General features: G+C 35.9%; 1 protein-coding gene across 1 annotated transcript in view; it reads right to left on the bottom strand.

Annotated features, from left to right (window-relative positions):
• The window catches only part of LOC121863240 (midasin-like), a 125,984-nt gene that overhangs the window by 84,402 nt on the left and 20,178 nt on the right, over positions 1–21,404 (bottom strand). The window contains exons 5-11 of the mRNA XM_042361750.1: positions 19,597–19,773; positions 18,248–18,349; positions 17,282–17,390; positions 12,457–12,625; positions 4,102–4,333; positions 2,543–3,338; positions 523–812 (exon numbers count right to left, since the gene is read on the bottom strand). Of these exons, the coding sequence (XP_042217684.1) occupies positions 523–812; positions 2,543–3,338; positions 4,102–4,333; positions 12,457–12,625; positions 17,282–17,390; positions 18,248–18,349; positions 19,597–19,773 (1,875 nt within the window). The remainder of the gene's footprint in view (positions 1–522; positions 813–2,542; positions 3,339–4,101; positions 4,334–12,456; positions 12,626–17,281; positions 17,391–18,247; positions 18,350–19,596; positions 19,774–21,404) is intronic.

Below are 21,404 nucleotides of genomic sequence, written 5' to 3'. Positions count from 1 at the left end.
TAAACTTTAAAATTATTGAATAGTATAAACTTCTTGATATTTACAAAAATAGTAAGGAATTTAAGCCCTAGAACCGATTAATGTATTGGCGGACTGATACTAAAGCTGGTTGCCCGGTCAGTGCAAGCGAAAACATGTTGAGGTCGGTTCGTAAGAAGTTCGTTAAGCGAAATTTTTTTCGTTAACCGAATTGAAGATCCTTATGGAAGGCAGTTCGTTAATCGAAATTACGTTAACCGAGGTGTTCGTTAAACGAGGGGTCACTGTATATATATATATATATATATATATATATATATATATATATATATATATATATATATATATATATATATATATATATATATATATATATATATATATATATATATATATATATATATATATATATATATATATATATATATATATATATATATATATATATATATATATATATATATATAAAGAAATGCACCTGGAAATTAAGGTTTAGTGTGAAATTTCTTCAGTTTAAATGTATATCTTAAGCTTATTTCTTACCTGAACTAGGTAGTCATTGATTATAATCATAAGGTCCTGTTTGTCATGCAGTTCTTCCATGAAGAACTCAGTAAATCTATTCCGCAAACCAGCTGGTAATTCTTTCTTTCCTACATCAGTAGCTGGGTTCATACAAGCAAAAAGACGAAATTCTGGATGTCTGGTCACAGGTTTGTTGTCTCCTCGCTCTAGCAAAGTCAGGGATCCAGAATTTGATTCAAGAAGTCCAGACAAACATTCCAGAGTCTCTGCACTTGCCAAATTGATTTCATCAAGCAACACCCATTCCCCTAACAATGGAGAAAGAGTAAAAGTTAAAAAAAAACTCCTGTAAACAAACCTAGGCTGGTTAACTACAGCTCGTCAGTTACTTATATAATTTGAAAACTAAAATTTTTTCAGGTCTCTGAAAAAAATTGCTTTCAGTGCGCAAGACCCATGTATACGCTATGCTGCTGATACCCACATAGGAAAAAAGAAAACATAAATTCCCAAGCGCATTTGTATACGTACTGTAATTCACATGTCCAGGGATAAGTAAAATCTGCACTCTCCCCTGAAGATGTGAATTACACAAAAGCAATTGGAAACTTTTTGTTTTCTTTTATTCATATGTGGATCTACAGTGTGTGTGTGTGTGTGTGTGTGTGTGTGCAAACAAATATGAGTGTGGAGACACAAACACATACAAATAAATAATACTGGGAAATACTCACAAATAATCAGAAACAAATGTATATTAAAAATTTTGAGTCTACACTCAAGTCTACTCCGTGCTTTATTAATAACAAAGCACGGAGTGGACTTGATGTGTTAAGGCAATAGGGAGTGTTAAAGGGAAAAGTAATAGAGTGATCTAATGGCATTTTTTCCAGGTTTTTATAAAAACATATACTGTACCTGTACAGCAAGTTTCATGTTAGTAACTAACTATTATTGCATTTTGCAAAGTAAAATTGACAATTTCTAAGCCAGTCTAAAAGATACCAGTGTGGGTGTCAATTACTTTAACACCATTTTTTAGCTCAAATGAAAAAATATCTACTGTACTCTACCTTTAACTGGGAGATTTTTTTAGGGATGGGTAAGTAATAATAAATAAGACTGAAAAGGAAACGTCATCAACAAAGTCTTCTCTTATCTCAGATAAATAAATTTAATGAAAAAATTTAACAATTATCAAGCAAAAACAGAGCATGGAACTTTAGTGTCACACTGTTTTTTCTAAATACGAGATAATGCAATTTTTTTGGTGTGTACAAATTTCACTTATTTAGCTGGGAGGATTATGCAACAGTGAAAAAGGATCAGTGTTGCCTTTAAAATTTAGAAGTGAAAAAATTAGAACTAGAAAAAAATTAAATGAAACACAAAGAAGACTTTAACCCTTAACGGTAACAATATGTGGCCAATAGTGCAACTGCAATGTCCTTCCGATGAGAACAGCCATTTTGTTTACATGGTGCACCAATTTTAGCATTCATAAAGCATGTCACATGTCCCAGTAGACCTTTTCACATTATCCACACCTCAATAGGGCTCTCAGTTGCCTTGGTCATCAAGGAACACCCACATTTTTTGCCATTTATGCCAGACTGGCCCACCTCCAGCTTCTCCCCTCTAATAGCATGGCCTCCACACAGCTACTTAACACACTGTACCAATGCACCATGGCTAACAAATGTAAGTAATTGATCTGTTTTAACAAAATTCATATTTCTATGTGGATATCCCATAGCCACAGTATAAGGGTTAAGGGAAAATATGAAACAGATAGGAAATCCACAAATGAAGGGATAAGATGAAACCTGAACATGTAAGTCACACTCTCAGTGGGGGTATAGTATAAACAGGTTTGAAGAAGAGAAAGAATTTTGGGTAAAGATAACACTTCGTCTAACAGCAGTACTCCTTTTGGCTAGAAGACAGGTAAAGTACAGTATAATTATACAAATACTACATACTATTTACATGTACTGTACATTGAAAGATTATGACAGTAAGTTCGTACTATACTAACCTTCTTGAATAGCCTTGATTAAAACTCCCTCAATGAATGAGAAGGCGAGGGCACTTTGGGCATGTTGTGCTTGATCCTTCAATGTTGATATTTTTAATTTTAGCTTCAGCCATCTACCCGACAGGGATTTCGAGGCATTTGTGTTCATTTGTGGTTCTCCTTTGCTAGGATCTCCAATCTTCTCGGCTGCTTTTTTCTGTGTATGCTCCATCAAAATAAATAAATCCATCCATCTTTGGTTTACAAAACACACCATAATGTGTTGAAGAAATTTGTTATTTTTTGTAGCTGAAAATGTGGTAACAAAGAGGTCTTCAAATTCTTGTCTCACCGGTGCAACAATGGTTTTCATCTCAACTGGTTTGAATCCTCCAAGGAGATCAGCTGAGTCACTTTGCTGACTCAGGTTAATAACACGTAGCTTGTGCCGGGTCTGGTGAGCCAAGTACTGTACAGTTGATGTTTTCCCCGTTCCTGTTTCTCCGACTATTAACACTGGTTCTTGGTTCATTATGGCTACACCAATCCTCTCTAACAAGCACACTGCGGGTCTTGTGAACGAAAATGTAACCTTCTTCTTTCCACCTATTGATAAGGTATTCGTAGTCTTTTTCAACAACTTGGCTCTCTGGCCTATGATTAGCTGGCTTGGCAGCTGAGTTACTTCTGGTTTATATTGTGTACAGAAGTACTCTACCTCTGCTTTTGTGCGGTTCATGAATGAGCCAATGTGTAAGGTGAAGGTGAAGCGTGTCATGGGATTTGGCACTGCTGCGCAAAAGCAATCAAGAGCTTCCTGAAAAGACATACAATCTAGAATGAGAACTCAATATATTTTGAAGTTGATTTTCTAATACCGTATAGTACATGAAATGGATCAACAACTTTGTATTATTTCAAATGCTTACACATTGGTAAAAATACTGTACTGTTTAATTATGAAAGATTGGAAAGTAAAAGATGAGAGGTTTTAAGGAGAATAAATAAAGGGGTAAATGGCATTATTAAGAAACAAAAAAAATTAAGACTATGAACTGCCAGCTCATATTGTATTAAAGGCAGGACAATAACTGAGAAAGCACAATACTGTACAGACTTTTTCTATTTTCTTCCAATCCATTCATAATTATTTATGAAGAATTTGCTTACAACACATAATCACTAAGGGCTCTTTGAGTACTGTAATTCAAAACAGCAAGAAATCCAATAATCTAAAATGACTGCAAAAGTTACCAGTCTTCTCTAGGAAATTATTAAAAGTCTGGAGAATGTATACAGTATAAATTCTGCCTACTAACTGGTCATGTTCAGAACTTTCCTATTCCGGCAAAGGGAGATGGTGCTTTTTAATACAGGATAAGCATGTTTTCTCCAAAGCAATCATGCAAGTTTTGATTTCACTCAAATGAATTTCACTCAGTAACACCAACTGCTATAAAATTTTATATTACATAAATTCCTCAGTTGTACATTCATAACTTTATAGGAAGAGATTTAATGAACCTGAAATCTACAAATCCTTAACAATACCACAATATAACAAAAATTAAAAATATTACTTGGAATGCTCTTCTAGCTAATGGCATATCTGTATCATCAAGGTGAGATGCCACTCTTGTGCACCATTTCAACAGGTCACGGACTGACACCAAACGACCAGAAACCTTGACAGAAGTCATATCTACACAGTCAGCCTGACTGTTACCATCACTGTCATCAATATGCTGCCCTGCTGACAACATCAAGTACACTGCAACCAGTTTTTCTGATACAGATTCCAAATCTGGCCATCTGAAATTAACAAAAACAAACATAAAAACTTGAAGCACAATATGTAGTAGTTTATTAGTTTACTTTTAACCATAGTATTGTATAATATTTAGCAAGAGAATTTCTGCACGAATATTGCCATGGCCTGTGAAAAACATATATGAGGTCTATCCAAAGAGAAACCGAAGTTTTTAAATAGTGCGCCAACAACCCGGTGCAGCTTGCTCACGAGGGGAGCGCTGTGTAGCGGTGACCTTAACCATTAGTTTAACACTAGCCTCATCACGCCACGTCAATTAGTCATCGAGCTACACGTGCTAGAGTGAACGTGTGTTTAGTGCACTTGGCGATTTGTTGCAAGTTGAACAATGAAGGATCTTGAAGAGCAACGTGTTTGCGTGAAATTCCGTTTCAAATTGGGAAAAACTTTTAAGGAGACTTTTCAAATGTTGCAACAGGCTTATGGGGAGGATTGTTTGAGCAGTACGCAATGGCACGTGTGGTAACAGCGTTTCAAAAGGGGAAGAACATCCACCGAAGACGATCCCAAATCTGGACGTCAGTTGCTCAAATGTGGAGGTGATGTTGATCGTCTTTTTTGATTGGAAGGGCGTCGTTCATCATGAGTTTGTTCCACGTGGTCAGACAGTCAATAAAGAGTTTTACTTGGAGGTCCTGAAGCGTTTGAGGGAGGCAGTGCGAAGGAAGAGGCCTGAGGCGTGGACAAACAAGACCTGGATGCTGCACCACGACAATGCACCTGCTCACGCGTCACTCCTTATCTGTGACTTTTTGGTGAAGCATGAGACGACTATCGTCCCCCAGCCGCCCTTCTCTCCAGATTTGGCCCTTGCGGACTTTTTTTTGTCCCCAAAGTTGAAATCCACCTTGAAAGGTCATCGATTTCAGACGATAGAAGAAAATTCGCTATGAGACCTGCGCACCAGCCCTCAAAACTCGTCCCAGAACTGGCAAAAATGTTGGGAGCGGTGTATCAGCAGTGGAGGGGAGTACTTTGAAGGAGACAAGTCTGATTAAGTTGTCAGTAAAGCAATAAATTTGTTTTTTAAAAAGTTCAGTTTCTTTTTGAACAGACCTCGTACTGTACATACAGTTAAATGGTACATTTAATCTCTACAACATAAGTTACAAAACATCTTCCATTAATGGAAATCAAAATAATCCATTTACAGTATTGTATAGATTTGTTTATGTACATAATAAAATTTTCCATGCATCAGAAGGGATAAATGACATACATTTGGTCCCTCAGTTAACAAACGGTTCGATTAATGAAATACCTCCCATAAGGATCTTCAATTCGGTTAATGAACAAAACTTCGATTAACGAAAACCTTACAACAAACATGTTTTGTTGTGAGCATCAGCTGATGGGCTTGTCTGCCAATTCAGTAAACTGTTCTATGTTTACATTCGTTTCCAGTGGAGTAAATATCAAGAAAATTGTGCTCTTTAAAATTTTTGCATTTTCTATATTAAAATTATTGGTCATTCTAAAATTTAGCCATCCAAGCTGTCTACATAAAGTTTTTCAACTATTATTTTTGGCTCGATATATGTAACTTTATTCATTTATTGAAACTTATTTACATGCACACACTGTCCTAAGGGCAAAGCTGTACTGTACATGTAATCAAAATAATGTAATGTACAAAATGATTTCTAAAATTTTTGTCTAGTGCAAACTATCACTATCTTATAAGAATTCCAGCAATGTAAATTATATTCTCCCCGGTCACTTCTATGACATTTTATAAGCAAAAAACAAAAACGCAATCTAAAGGACATAAATAAACAAATAAATACTTCACTAGACCTTCCATGCTAACTGTCAAACATGTCACTGTCACCCCTCCCTCCCTCCCTTCCCTCTCCCCCCTACCAGCCAGGGTTTGGTGGTTATACAGTAGGCTTACAGTTTTTATCTTATATAATATCACAGACTAAAGTTAGGAGAATATAATTTGCATTGCTGGAATCCTTGCAAGACAGTGAATAATTTGAATATAAATGCCATATATTTTGCACGAGATAAAAATTTTAGTATACTAGTGGAGTACTGTACATTTTAATAATGTACAGTTTTCAACTGCATTTTTGGGTAGATTTACATACATTTCTTCATTTATTCTCATTCATTTACATGCACACACCATACTAAAAGAAATGTAAAAGAAATAAATGACCTAAGTGCAAACCTGTACTGTACATGTACTAAATGATTCGGTTCTAAAATTGTTGTCTAGTGCAAATTATAGCTTGTTTATATTCAAATTAATCACTATCTTACAAGAATCCTCACAATGTAAATTATATTCTCCCAGGTCATTTCACTGGCATTTTAAAATGAGAGAAGCTTAGTCACTTAAGGATTGTTAAATAAACACACATGAGACCTACGGCTCCAACTATCAAACATATCACTTCACCTCCTGCTCGCTCGCTCCCTCCCTCCCTCTCCCCCAGCCAGGGTCTTAGGCTTACAGTTTTTATCTTATATAATACCTCAGACTAAAGTTAGAATATAATTTGCATTGCTGGAATCCTTGCAAGACAGCGAATAATTTGAATATAAACGTCATATATTTTGCACAAGAGATAAAAATGAATCACCTGTAGTGCATTACAGTAGTGATTTAAGAGTAAGAGTGTATATGTACATAAATATATAGTGATTTAAGGGCGATTTAGGGAAATTTTAGGTGTGTTTTTGACTTTATGCATTTTTGGCTTTACTTACTTATCTGTGAGCTGGAACCAATTACCCAATATCCCATTGAAATAATGGATTCGGTTAACGAACGACTCTGTGGAACGAATTTTGTTTGTTAACCGAGGGACCACTGTACTAGATGTAAGGGGATGGACATCGTGAATGCAGCAGGGTGAGTGAGTGATAAGACAGCATGTTGTTGAATGGCATAAGGGGAAATTACAGTAGATTTTAATTTATGTAAATAGGGCCCAATCTACAGATTTTTGAGCCATTCTTCAACATACCCCACTGAATTGTGGGGCAATTCATAATCTGCACAAAATCAAAATCCTTCTCTTCCACAATAAAAGAAAATGAAATTCTCCACAGAAAAATACCCACATACTTCATAAAGTACAGGGATAAAGTACTTTATTATTGTACTACACCGGACTTATTGGGGCGGACCTCAGTCCAGAAAAAATTAATTGGGGGAGGGGGATCTGAACATAACCATGGGGGGGTCTGAACATGCTTTGGGGATCTGAACATAATCATGCATCTCTGCTAATCATGCTTTGGGGATCTGAACATAACCATGCTTTGGGGGATCTGAACATAACCATGCTTTGGGGGGATCTGAACAAAGCTATCTGAACATGCCCTCCATGCTTTGGGGGAACCATGAATCTCATCAATCCATAATCTGGGGGATCTGAACATAACCATGCTTTGGGGGATCTGAACATAACCATGCTTTGATCTGAAAAAAATCACGATAGACACAAGCTAGGTTGTCAACAACTGTTTTCCTTGGTATGATTATTTCATTCTCTAAGTGTTATAAGCACTGAAAGTACAGTAATCCCTCCGTTAACCAGAATCTTCAATCCCTGGAACTTTCCAACAGCTGAAAAAAAATTAGCATTCCGAGAAATTCCGAAAAAATCTATACATTCCAGGCATGGCGGCGAACTTCCGAGGATTGCATCTTGTGCATTTCCTGAGAATTCCGAGAAAATGTCTCCGTAGCAGACGTGTGAGTGATGAATCTCACAGCTTATCTCCTCAAACTGTTGCATCATGACACTCTTAGTTCATTGTCTGCTGCAATTGTATCCCCTCCCTCTTTTTTTTTTTAAGTGGCTCAATCTGTAAATGGCCACTTCCAGAGTTTAACCATGACAAACAATATACAATAACCTGCAATCTCTCATTTTTAGTGATAGGCATCTTGGGCATGTTTGTCAGTTTTGAATTATTACTCGGGCACAGGTCAAACGACCCACAACGGGGCCTGGGAGGACGAAAAAATAAAAACAAAAAGAAATTGAATATAGAGAAAAAAAAGGGTTATATACAGTCGGCCCTTAACATATGGGGGTTTAGCATTCACGGATTTGCAAATACGAGGATTGCCCTGCCGGAGGAATATTCTGTACATTGAAGTACATTCAAATCGCGCGCCATTCAACTCGCGCGCGGCACCGAACACGGGACACCGCCAGCTCCCGCAACCTCTCACTGTAACCACGCTTGTGATGACATCAGCATTGTAGTTGCAAAAATATTACATTTCAGTGAATGTATTATATCAAGCACAGTATGAATAGAATATCACTAATATAACAGTATTTTAACCGAAAACTATTAGAAAACGAGTAACATATCTTGGACATCGGAAGGTTAGGTAAAGTCTTTTGTTTTCATGTAGTTTATCCTAATTTACATTGAAATACATTACATTTCAGCAAAACTACTATTTATTTCTGAGAATATGGAAATGTAATATTTTTGCTGAAATGACGTACGTATTACAGTGGAAAGTGACAATAGCAATGACTTTCGCTTTCTTTCGTTCAAAAGATGTTACCGTAATTGCTTTTCGAATGGTTTTCAGTTAAAAAACTGTTGTATTACAATTATATTCTATCCTAACTCACTTGTGATGCAACAGATTTTTTAACTGAAAACCATTCGAAAAGCGATTACGGTAACATCTTTTGAACGAAAGAAAGCGAAAGTCAGTGTTTTCGTCACGATTTTATCCCACTTTCCACTGTAATACGTACGTCATTTCAGCAAAAATATTACATTTCAGTGAATGTAGTATATCAAGCACAGTATGAATAGAATATCATTGTAATATAACAATATTTTAACCGAAAACTATTAAAAAAACGAGTAACATCTCTTGAACATCGGAAGGTTAGGTAAAGTCTTTTGTTTTCGTCATGTATTTTATCCTATTTCACATTGAAATACATCACATTTCAGCAAAAATACTATTTATTTCTGAGAATATATTCACTCAGGTGCAGTTTAGGTAAAATATACATGTGATGTAACATTTTTTTTAACTGAAAACGATTCGAAAAACACGTACCCTCTAGCCCTGTTCAAGGAGAATACTGGGAGGAGCTGTTTGGTGCTTAAGACGATGACAAGGAAAATGATTTTGATGGATTTTAATGAAAATATTCAGAAATATGGTATCGTAGTATTTATTGAAGTGAATTAGGATAGAATATTATTGTAATACAACAGTAGTGACGATGTGGAGGAGGCGGAGGGATAGAGCGGAGAGAAGTGGTGACTGGCGGGAGCAGGGACGAGTGGAGATGCCAGCCAGTACATTAAAGGTGTACAGTATTAATTGTTTTTATAGCTCTTTTTGCATTTATTTCTGAGAATATGGAAATGTAATATTTTTCCTGAAATGACGTACGTATTACAGTGGAAAGTGGGATAAAATTGTGACGAAAGCAATGACTTTTGCTTTCTTTCGTTCAAATGATGTTACCGTAATCGCTTTTCAAATGGTTTTCAGTTGTGGGATTATGAGGCTAATGATAGGATAAAATATTATTGTAATACAGTACGGTACAACAGTTTTTTAACTGAAAACCATTCGAAAAGCGATTACGGTAAAATCTTTTGAACAACGAAAGAAAGCGAAAGTCATTGTCTTCGTCATGATTTTATCCCACTTTCCACTGTAATATGTATGTCATTTCAGCCAAAATACTTGTATTACATTTCCATATTTATTTCTGAGAATATATTCATTCAGTCACAGTTAAGGTAAAATATACTTGTGATGTAATATTTTAATGAAAATACGATATCGTAGTTTTCTTTTGTTTCAAATTTAATTAACAAAGATTGATGTTTCAAATGTAATGAACAAAAATTTATGTACAGTATCTATAAATAAACTTTAAAAAATTAATACTTTGTTTTACATCGTCCTGTGCATACCATACCATGCATTTGGCTACTTTGGGCTTGCTATGATGATGCAAGAGATCTGCCCTGGCAACTGTACCGACACTCATAGCTGGTGGTGCGTCGTTTCCATTGTTTACTGGTATTTACCGGTAAATATTTTTTAACCTAACGAAACTATTACCCGTTTAGAGGTCGACCCCCAATTTTTTGCCAAATAATTTGGTCTTAAAAACTCGAACTACACACAGGTACAGTATTACCCCGCCTAACGCGGTTTCATTTAGCGCGTTTTATCATATACGCGGTGCCTCGCCAGAGCTGAACTTTCACTTAACACGGATTTTTTCATCATATACGCGGTGAGTGTCCGGCTCGAGACGCTATTTTTAGATTTGCCCCACCCGCCACCCTGCCTGACTGCCTGTTTTAGCTCAGAAAATTCATACAAATTACCCGGCCAGAATATAATTTACATTGCTGGAATTCTTATAATTTGGTGATCATTTTGAATATAAACATCATATATTTTGCATTAGACATACAAATTTTAGATAAAATGTTTACTCTTGAGTAAATATGTTATCTTTTGTGCAAAATATATGACATTTATATTCAAAATATTCCTGGTCTTACAAGGAATCCAGCAATGTCAATTATATTATCCTAACTTTAGTTTGAGGTATTATTTATTACAAAAAAGTTAAGTATTCTGGTTTTCCCACACATCTCCTTGGGACGGTTGGTGGGGGGTGGGGGGGAGGGAGGGACCGACCGACCATCTGTTACCCTGTGAAGAATATTTTTTTTTTTTATTAACTGAAGATATTTGTTTTAGCTCATAAAATTCATACAAATTACCCGGTCAGAATATAATTTACATTGCTGGAATTCTTATAATTTGATGATCATTTTGAATATAAACATCATATATTTTGCATTAGACATACAAATTTTAGATAAAATTTTTAATCTGAGTAAGTATGTTATCTTTTGTGCAAAATATATGACATTTATATTCAAAATATTCCTGGTCTTACAAGGAATCCAGCAATGTCAATTATATTATCCTAACTTTAATCTGAGGTATTATTTAATACAAAATGTTAAAATTTATTTTTTTCACCCCACATCTCTTGAAGGGACGATTGGTGGGGGGTGGGGGGAGGGTTGGGACTGACCGCGCGGTTGGAAGAGGGGGAAGGCAAGGTGGGGTACTTTGATTGACAGATAGTGTCCTGAAGATTATTTTTTTTTTTATTAACTGAAGATATTTGTTTTAGCTCATAAAATTCATACAAATTACCCGGTCAGAATATAATTTACATTGCTGGAATTCTTATAATTTGATGATCATTTTGAATAGAAACATCATATATTTTGCATTAGACATACAAATTTTAGATAAAATTTTTAATCTGAGTAAGTATGTTATCTTTTGTGCAAAATATATGACATTTATATTCAAAATATTCCTGGTCTTACAAGGAATCCAGCAATGTCAATTGTATTATCCTAACTTTAGTTTGAGGTATTATTTATTAAAATTTAGTGGTTTTCCCCCAAAAATTTCTCAGAGAGGGAAGAGCCGGCAGTGTAGTGTGAGAGGGGGAGGGAGTTGAGTCCATTATTTGAATGGACATTAACTTGGCGACTGTATTTCTCTATTTCTCTTAAGTATTAATTGTGTGCATGTACCATCATAAAATTAAGATGTTATTTTTACTACAACATAGTTATGTGTCTTCAAAAAGTGGAGTTTGGTGGTCGGGCCGGTTTCTATTGGAATTAATCCCATATGTTCTGTTGTTCACTTAACGCGCATTTCACTTAACACGGGACCCTCTGGGTTCTATTGACCGCGTTAAGTGGGGTACAACTGTATATACAGTAAATAAGGACATGGGGGGCCAGGGCTTTTTTAGGGGGGGGGGGGCAGCAAAAGTCCACGGATTTTTAACATTCACGGGTATCTCTGTTACCTAACCCTCACGTATGTTAAGGGCCGACTGTACTGTGTTAATCAACACAACGAAGATGCCGGAAAACCAGCTTTTTAAAATGAGACATAGTATAAGTATGGAAACACAGAAGAAGGCAGAGCATTCCACAGTTTAGCCGTGTGACCCAAAAGGAATGTGCATGCACATTCATTGGCCACACTTAACTGATATTGCACTATCAGAAATAAGGTACCAACCTGGCAGCAATGAGCTGGAGTAATTCTGAGCGACTTAGGGTTTCCAGCACGACTTTGGTCCATAATTTATCAAGAATTCCAGCACACCCACTGATCATCTTGGTCCCTGCCAGAGTACGACGGGTGGCAAACAACTGGAAATCTGGGTGGGCACGGATATTGCCATGGCCTGTGAAAAACATATACTGTACAGTTAAATGGCACATTTAATAATAATTTTAATCTCTACAACATAAGTTACAACACATCTCTATGAATGGAAAACAAAATAATGCCGACAGTATACAGTATTGTATAAATTCGTTTATGTACATAATAAAATTTTACATGCATCAGAAGGGATAAATGACATACTAGATGTAAGGGAATGGACATCTTGAATGCAGCAAAGTGAGTGATAAGACAGCATGTTGTTGAATGGCATAAGGGGATATTACAGTAGATTGAATGGATAACAAATGAAAATTGAGTGTGTGTTGGCTCTTAGATCAATCACCAGGTAGCATAGTGAGAGAGACCTTTAGAGCTAGAAAAAAAAATCTATAGTACACCTAAGAAACATATCATACAGCTTTTAGTTTAGTTTAACAAATTTATTGACAAAGCTTGGAGTACTGTTTGCCTATTCTGAGTAATTCAAGTCAGGTCTTGACACTGAGGGTGGTATCACTTCTCACTGCCACACATATATATATATATATATATATATACATATATATATATATATACATATATATATATACATATATATATATACATATATATATACATATACATATATATACATATATATATATATACATATATATATATATATATATATATATATATATATATATATATATATATATATATATATATATATATATATATATATATATATATATATATATATATATATATATATATATATATATATATACATATACATATATATACATATACATATATATACATATATATATATATATATATATATATATATATATATATATATATATATATATATATATATATATATATATATATATATATACATATATATACATATATATATACATATATATATATATATATATATATATATATATATATATATATATATATATATATATATATATATATATATATATATATATATATATATATATTATATATATATATATATGCAAGTAAATCACTGTAGGTGCACGTGACCCAGGTATATGCCATGCAGGACAGAAGTTCGTACACAAAGAAATGCATCATATTCATTAGCAGTACGAGTATACTGTATATAGGTCTGAGTCATGTGGGTGATGTCCCTGTTCGCTGCCATGCAAGACAGTGGTTCATATACATTGAAAGTCATATTCTAATTGAAGACTAATCAGTGGGCTAGCAAATTTGGGATAAACAGCAAGAATGTCCCCAACCACCCCCGATTCAATATAGTAATTACAAAGTTCATGATACAATAAGCCAGGTGGCCTGAAGTTTTTGACAGTTTCACATTCAATAATATAGTGTTCAAGTGTATGCTTTAAAGGTTTATCACAAAGTTTACATGCTGAGTGTTCCGGTATGGGTACAGCGTTACTAACTTGCCAGATGTGTCTGTATCCTAGCCTAATTCTGACCACGATTACATCACATTGTCTGGTTATGTCCTTATGCTAGCCATACCGGTACCTCTTGTCACAAAATTTTTCATATTTACTAATGCTACAACTGCCAGGTGTCTCTGCATTTCTCAGTTCTTCTAGATCAGAGTTCATGATTCTGACTTGAATATTTTTAAGTACAGCATTGGACAGGCCAAGGTCACGGTCACCATTTTCTTTCTTACATGCCTCATTGGCCAGTCTATCAGCACGGTCATGATACCTAATTCCAACAGGGAACGGAATCCACACAAATTCGATACGATAGTTGTTCTCATTGGCAGTTATCACATTTCTTTTAATATCACAAACAACTTTAGACATAGAACCTGACAGGCTGTTCATTGATTTCAAAGCACTTTGAGAGTCACAGAATATCACCCCACCTCCATTTTCTTTAAGGTAGTCTGTAGCTAAGTAGATTCCAGTTAGTTCAGTTTGTGTCTTGCTGGCACAGTTATTCAGCCTTTGCTTGTTTGACATGATCATCTCTTTTTCTTTATATATTACAATTGAACAGTCTGTTCTACCTGTGTTTGTCTGCACAGAACCATCAGTAAAAGCATAACATTCACTTGATTTAATACACTCTGTGTCTGTTAATAGTTTCTAGTGTGACACATCTCATCACATCGGTGTTTAACATTTGCTTAGTACCAACAGGAGTGTAATTAATAGGAACTGATATATCCAGCCAAAGAGGAATGGCATTAATGGGTTCGTCTGGGGTGATTGGGACATTCAGTTTCAAGAGATCTGTAACACTTTTATGAAGCCACGCCCCAAAGAGAGTCTTTTGTGGAAGGTTGGCGAGATGGTCGGGATTACTTAGATAGAACATCAACTCAGTTTGAGTTGTAGTTTGGGGACCATTGTTCTTCAAAACTTTGACACAAAACATGGTATTAAGTAGAGCTATCCTCGCAGATGGGGAGGGCAGTCCGAGCTCTTTCCTTATGTTTACAATTCTGGTTGATTTTGGGCATCCTAGAATGATGTGCATGGATTCATTTTGCACTACCTCAAGGCTGTTGAGTTGTTTAGGCAGAATAGGCACAAGATGGAGAGCATGATATTCAACTACAGAACGAATGAAGTGAAGTAAAAAGGTACGAGCATAGGTGATGTTAATTCCATAGCCTATGCCAACAAGGATTTTGAGGGGTTTAATGCGCTGCATTAGTTTGGCACGAAGGTTGCCGACAAAGTTTGCATCATTCACACAAATTCCAAGATAATTATAAAAGCTACATAGTTCCAAGAGCATGCTGTTAATGTTAAAGTCAAGAGGCAGAGGGTGAGCAGGACGAGGATTGAGGACCCTCGTCTTGTCAACATATTATGAGACAACGTTCCACAGTCCTCCAAGCAAATACATCCAGCAAGGCTTGGAGCCTGAGCTTGGTCTGTGCCATAATGCAGATATCATCAGCATAGCATATTACAGCCTCATTTGGCTGAACTGGAATGTCAGCAATAAGCTTGTGCATCAGTATATTAAAGAGAATATGACTTAACACTCCTCCCTGAGGCATGCCAAGCTCAACTGATCTCATTCTGGCACTTTTGACTCCCCCTAAACAGAACACTGGCATACCTGTTGGACAGATAACCCTTTATCCATGTCAGGAGGTTACTTTGGATGCCAAAATTAGCTAGTTGCTCATGTATAATGTCTCTATTAGCTACATCAAAGGCTGATTTAAGGTCTATGAAGGCTGTTTGTGTCTTATCTTTTGAGTGAACAAGATATTCTGCAAAGCATGTCTGTGTGCTGTTCCCGGGCATGAACCCATGCAGATTAGGGGCCAGTTTGTCTTTGACTTGAAACATGAGACGGTTGAGAACAACTCTTTCAAGGACTTTACACATACAGGATGCGAGTGAAATGGGCCTGAAGTTTGGAGAGTTGGCTTTAGGGATTGGTACTATGTTTCCATGAGTCCATGTCTTAGGCAGAATACCCTGTGTGAGGCTCATTTGATACAGGTCAAGCAGTGGATGGTTAGGGATCTCATATAACTATTTCAGGGTGTTATAGGTTATGCCATCCTCACCAGGGGAGGATGATTCACCTTTTATTAGTGCTGTTGTTAGTTTGTGGTGCATTATAGGAAACTGGTCAGTAAGGTCTGGTGAGGAACAAGCTATTTCAATATTGAAACCCCTATTAATGTGTGTGGTTTTAAGATATTGCTGTATGTCAGGAGGCAGGGAAGTGATTTGTGACACACTAGACCATTAGTCTACTAGCATGTCAGCATATTCCGCAGGGCTGTGATGAAGTTGAACTGGGGTGGGTGAATTGTTAATGGCTCTAATTTTGTTCCACACTTCTGCTAGAGTGGTTGTTCTATTAATCCCCTGTAAGAATTGTTCCCAATAGGTGTTTCTCACCTGACCTTTGAGTTCACGAAATGCTCTGTAAGCTTTGAGAAATGCCAGGAGGTTATCACTAGTTTTATTTTGCTTATAAGTGTTGGGCAAGTTGTTCTACCTTCTCTCCTTCTTTGGTGAGGATGGGGTCATGTGTCCACAGAGGTGCATGAACATTCTCTAGCTTCATGACTATGTAAGAGTAAAAAGACTAGGGTTTAATCCAGAAAGAATAAATTTATCATCCTTGTAAAGCAATAATGACAAATTAATGTTAGAGTGAATGGGAAGGGATGTTGTGAATGAATTAGAGGATGTAGGATCATTGTTTACTAATACAGTACTGGTAGTGAAAAAGCAGGGAATGATAGTTGAGCAATGTAAGGCAGGAATGTTAAATGCAATGAGTGTGCTATTGAAAGTAAAATGTGAGAGCAGCCGAACGGATTGGAAACTACAGGCATCTTTAGCAGAAACTTGTCACAAAAAGAGCAGTACAGTATTGCTAATAACCTGTACAGAATATCATTATAAAAAGAAAAAAGAAAGACAAATGAGAATAAAATTGAGAATTATTTAGCAAGGATATTAATGAAAAATAACACATAAAGGTATGCTGATATAATTTGATTACCTAGAATTATACATGTTTTTTATTAAATTCAGGATTTTCTTAGAAATCTGGAATGTAAATAAACTTTTCTAAAAAGATAGATATATGCTATCATCATGAAAATGGAAGGAGAGAGCTAAAAAGATACCATACATGTATATTATCATAATGAAAAGAAAGGGTTAATATTCACCTGTCAGAGGCAAAGTTCGTGATTCAAGCAGTGGTACCAAAATAGAAATGACATCCATAGGTGCATAATCCAGGTCCTCTAGCAAAATCCAATAGCCTTTAGTTACTGCCTGAAACAAAATAAAGTCTGTGTCATTAACTAATGCACAAATCTGGACAATCAAGCATGACTACTTGAACATCCAGAAACAGTTAAGGTACTTAAATTATTAAACGTTATTTAAATATTTGTAAATTATTCATAATCCATCATTACAAACAATGACATATGGGCTAGTTAGGTCCAACAACCCAAATGTAAATGATTGTTTCTTTTTGTCTCATTCCACACTTTTCCAAGCAAATTATTGGTCATTTTGAAATTTATTTTACATATTGATAATATATAATGCAGTGCAGTGTTCATTTAAAGAAAATAATCTTGAATTACACCAAGTGAACTAAAATTTTATGGGTGAAATGGCGCCATGGGGTGACTTCTCTTCCACCCCAATGCCTTCTCTTCTCCCTTCTCCTCCACCCCCATTCTAATTCCCATCATCCAGGAGCCTTCTACATACACACCTTAAAGTAAGTGTACTTTACGACCTTTTTTGTTGACTTTAGGCAATTTTCGGTGAGCTGGAACCAATTACCCAAAAACCCATTGAAACAATGGTTTCGGTTAACGAATTTTTCGGTTAATGAACAACCTTCTGGAACGAATTGTGCTCGTTAACCGAAGGACCACTGTAATAAATGAGTTCTTTTTAAACAGTTTCAAAGTTAAATGATTGATTTTTATTATCAAACTTCTATATAAACAATGTGGTTCAAAGTTAAACAGTTACAGCTGCCCACTGCCTCTACACCAAATTTAATTAAAATCCTTCAAACCATTCTTGAGCTAAAATTCAGAAACTAGAACCACCAACCGACCCAGAGCTGAAATAAAATAAGTACAGTACTGTATGCAGAGAAAGATTACCTGTGTAAGTGAGCCAGGTCTCCAGACAAACTCTCCAGGAGTTTGCGTGCAGCAGTAGGTACCAAGAAGAGTCTTGCTGTCTGTCTGGTCTCCAAGCTGTACCTGTTTTGTCAAATGGAATATTCTAGTTATCTCCTGATCCTTAGTTAAATGAACTATCTATATAAGCTCAAAACAATCACATTAAGAAATATATCAGAGAATCTTACTAAGTAGTCTTAAATAATATGATTTTCAAACAATAAGATAATAATATAGCAAGTGGAAATCTCACTGTGCAAGAGACTAAAAGAGGTTACAAATATCATTGGGAAGCGGATAGGTAATATAACTGAAAGACTTAAAAGAACGTAGTCTTATGCAAGTGGGTGAAATTCTGAGTTAATTAGGAAGAACTAAAATTTAAGAATGCAGTGCTAAAAAGTATGACTGAAGTATTTGGGTACAAGAGAATAGGAATGAAAGACAAAAATATGGAATGGAGGGATTGGATGTTGGCAATTTTAATTAACGAGAGGAGGGCACATGAGCCCCATTTGTAAGTAAGAGAAATAAAGAAACACAAGAGTATTGAGATCGTTGAAAGTATATTAAGAAAATGGTACAGAATGCAGAAGACAGGAAGATGAAAGAAAAGAAAGGTTGTCACATGATTTGTAATTTGTGCTGGAAGGAACTAAAGAGAGAAAACTAAGAGAACAAATGGAAATGGCAGTTAAGAATGAAATACAGATGCAGTATATTGTAAACAAAAGGGAGATAGAGAAAAAATATATACAGCGGATGACAAAGAAGCAGCGTTATCTTGCTTGGGAAAAAAGAAAAGTATCAAAAAGAAATAAGAAAAAATCAAGTGAGATAAGAGTGAGACACTCTGTAAGCTTAGACACAGACATATAATTGCACCAGTGAGACTTGGATGTTCTTTCTGTACACAAACATTAGAAGAAACAAAGCCTGTTAAATTAAGTCACGGACACTATAAAAAACCTAAAGGTAAGTCCGTTGGATGATGTCAAATTTTTTGCCGATGGAATTAACACTTCTGTGAATGAATTGTGAGAAGTGGAGGAGCAAGTCCAGGATGTGTACGTTAAACTAGCAATGTCCAACAGTCAGTCATTTAATTTTATCTACTAGCAATAGTTTCTTATTAAACCAAAAACAATTTAATGTGCATTATAGTTTTATTATCCCCTGAACTGGTTTAAAGTTTCAAAACAAAATCCCCATAGTTTCCGGAAGGAATAACGGAACACTGGGGGCAAACAGGTGGAGAGCAATCTTACAGTCCCCTCTGTGAAAGCAGAAGTCAAATAAACTAAATATGTGAGTTATTATGTCATTACCTTAGTTAAAAACGGAGCTTTAAATCTTCCAGTGACACAAGCTAAATGTTCAACTAGAGATGTCTTTCCACTGCCAACAACTCCTTCAATTAACACTGGATGACCTCGACACACTGCCAACGCTACACCCTCCAGGTTACGCTCAGTGGATGGAAGTGTCACCAAACAACCCTCTTTCTGTTAACAAAAATAAATATATTATTTTTAAGCCTGAAAGAATTCCCTCTCCCTAATATGACTTGATCAAAAACATATCAACTTCTGTCATCACCAGGTAACTTTGCTGGGATGAAAGAAACTAGGAGGAGAGGGTTATGCAAGTTCCACACAACCTTCATGCACATCAACCATGTCACTGAAGATTAGAAGACATTTAACTCATCAACTTATAAGAAGTCATTATAAGATTTAACAATTACAGAAAACACAAACACACTGAAATTAAAATTTTGGTTGAAACAATACTTTGGATATCTTGTAAATATAACAAAATAATAAAATGTGTTACACAGATCCACACACACTAAGGCACTACACCTATGGGTAATGTTTATTTAAACTAGAGCCATCAACTGAATGGCTTATCCCAATTCCAGGGTCATTAAGAGTACTTGGCATTTATGAGCACCTTTAATTTACATGACATCACTGAAAACACCTGCAAGATGATGTAGCATTATTATGAACACCATTCAGTGATTCTTTTGAGGTCACTATGAGCACCTGTGAGCTACTGCCTACTGGACATCATTAGGAGCACATGTAAGTACCATGGCATCTTTATGACCACCTGTGAGTTAACTGGTGTTATTATGAACTACCACTATGAGCACATGTGATTCCCTGAGGGTAGCTAGGAGCACCAGCAGTGAGTAACTACAAGCACATGCATCACTTGATAACATTATGTGCACCTGTAATTCATCAATATGTCACTGAAGTTGCCATATTTCAGGGGTAGAAATTCATCATTTTTTCAGTCGCCAGCAGGACTAGTAGATTTGAAAATTTACTCGTCCTTATAAATTTTTACTAGCCCTTAAACAAATTGTCAAGAAACATTAAACAGAGGCACTTACCGGGTTTGTACAAAGTTCTATTTACTGTGACATTTATTTACTAGTAGAAATCATGTTAAATCATAAACAAACACCGGAATAATCACATATTAACTAAATTATTAACATGAAGCACGGATTTACAGTGTGAACACTGGAATAATCACATATTAACTAAATTAATTGCACGGAGCACATATTTACTGTGTGACATTTATTTAGTTGTAGATCATGAACCAACACCGGACTAACTAAATTAATTGCATGGAGCACAGATTTACTGTGTGATATTTATTTAGTAGTAGAAATCATAAACCAACACTAGAATAATCACATTAACTAAATTAATTTCATGGAGCACAGATTTTTCATTGCATTTGAACAAGCATTTCCTGTACATGCTCCTCGTTCAACTCATTATTGTCGTCCAGATCTTCCACTGTGCTGCAGCCAGCAGTGTGAGTGTAGCCATCCACACGGCGGGCCCCAGTTGTTAGGAATCTGGCAATGGCTTTGTCCGGATTGAAGTTGCCAACACTCTCTGTTTGCAATTGAACCACCATGAGATCCGTCAGGTGGTCATGAGTGAAACGACTGCGCCAGTCTGCCTTAATGACCTAAAACCACGTTCAGCATCAGCCGAACTAGCTGGAATGGAAAGCAGTAAGTCAACCAGATGGAGAAATGAGGCACACCTTTCTCCGTATGATTGGTTGATATGTTGTCAAGACAGTCTTAAAACAAGTGATG

This window comes from Homarus americanus, unplaced genomic scaffold (assembly GCF_018991925.1).
Source record: "Homarus americanus isolate GMGI-L3 unplaced genomic scaffold, GMGI_Hamer_2.0 scaffold46197, whole genome shotgun sequence".
Lineage (NCBI taxonomy): Eukaryota > Metazoa > Arthropoda > Malacostraca > Decapoda > Nephropidae > Homarus > Homarus americanus.
This window is presented reverse-complemented; position numbering and strand designations above follow the sequence as displayed.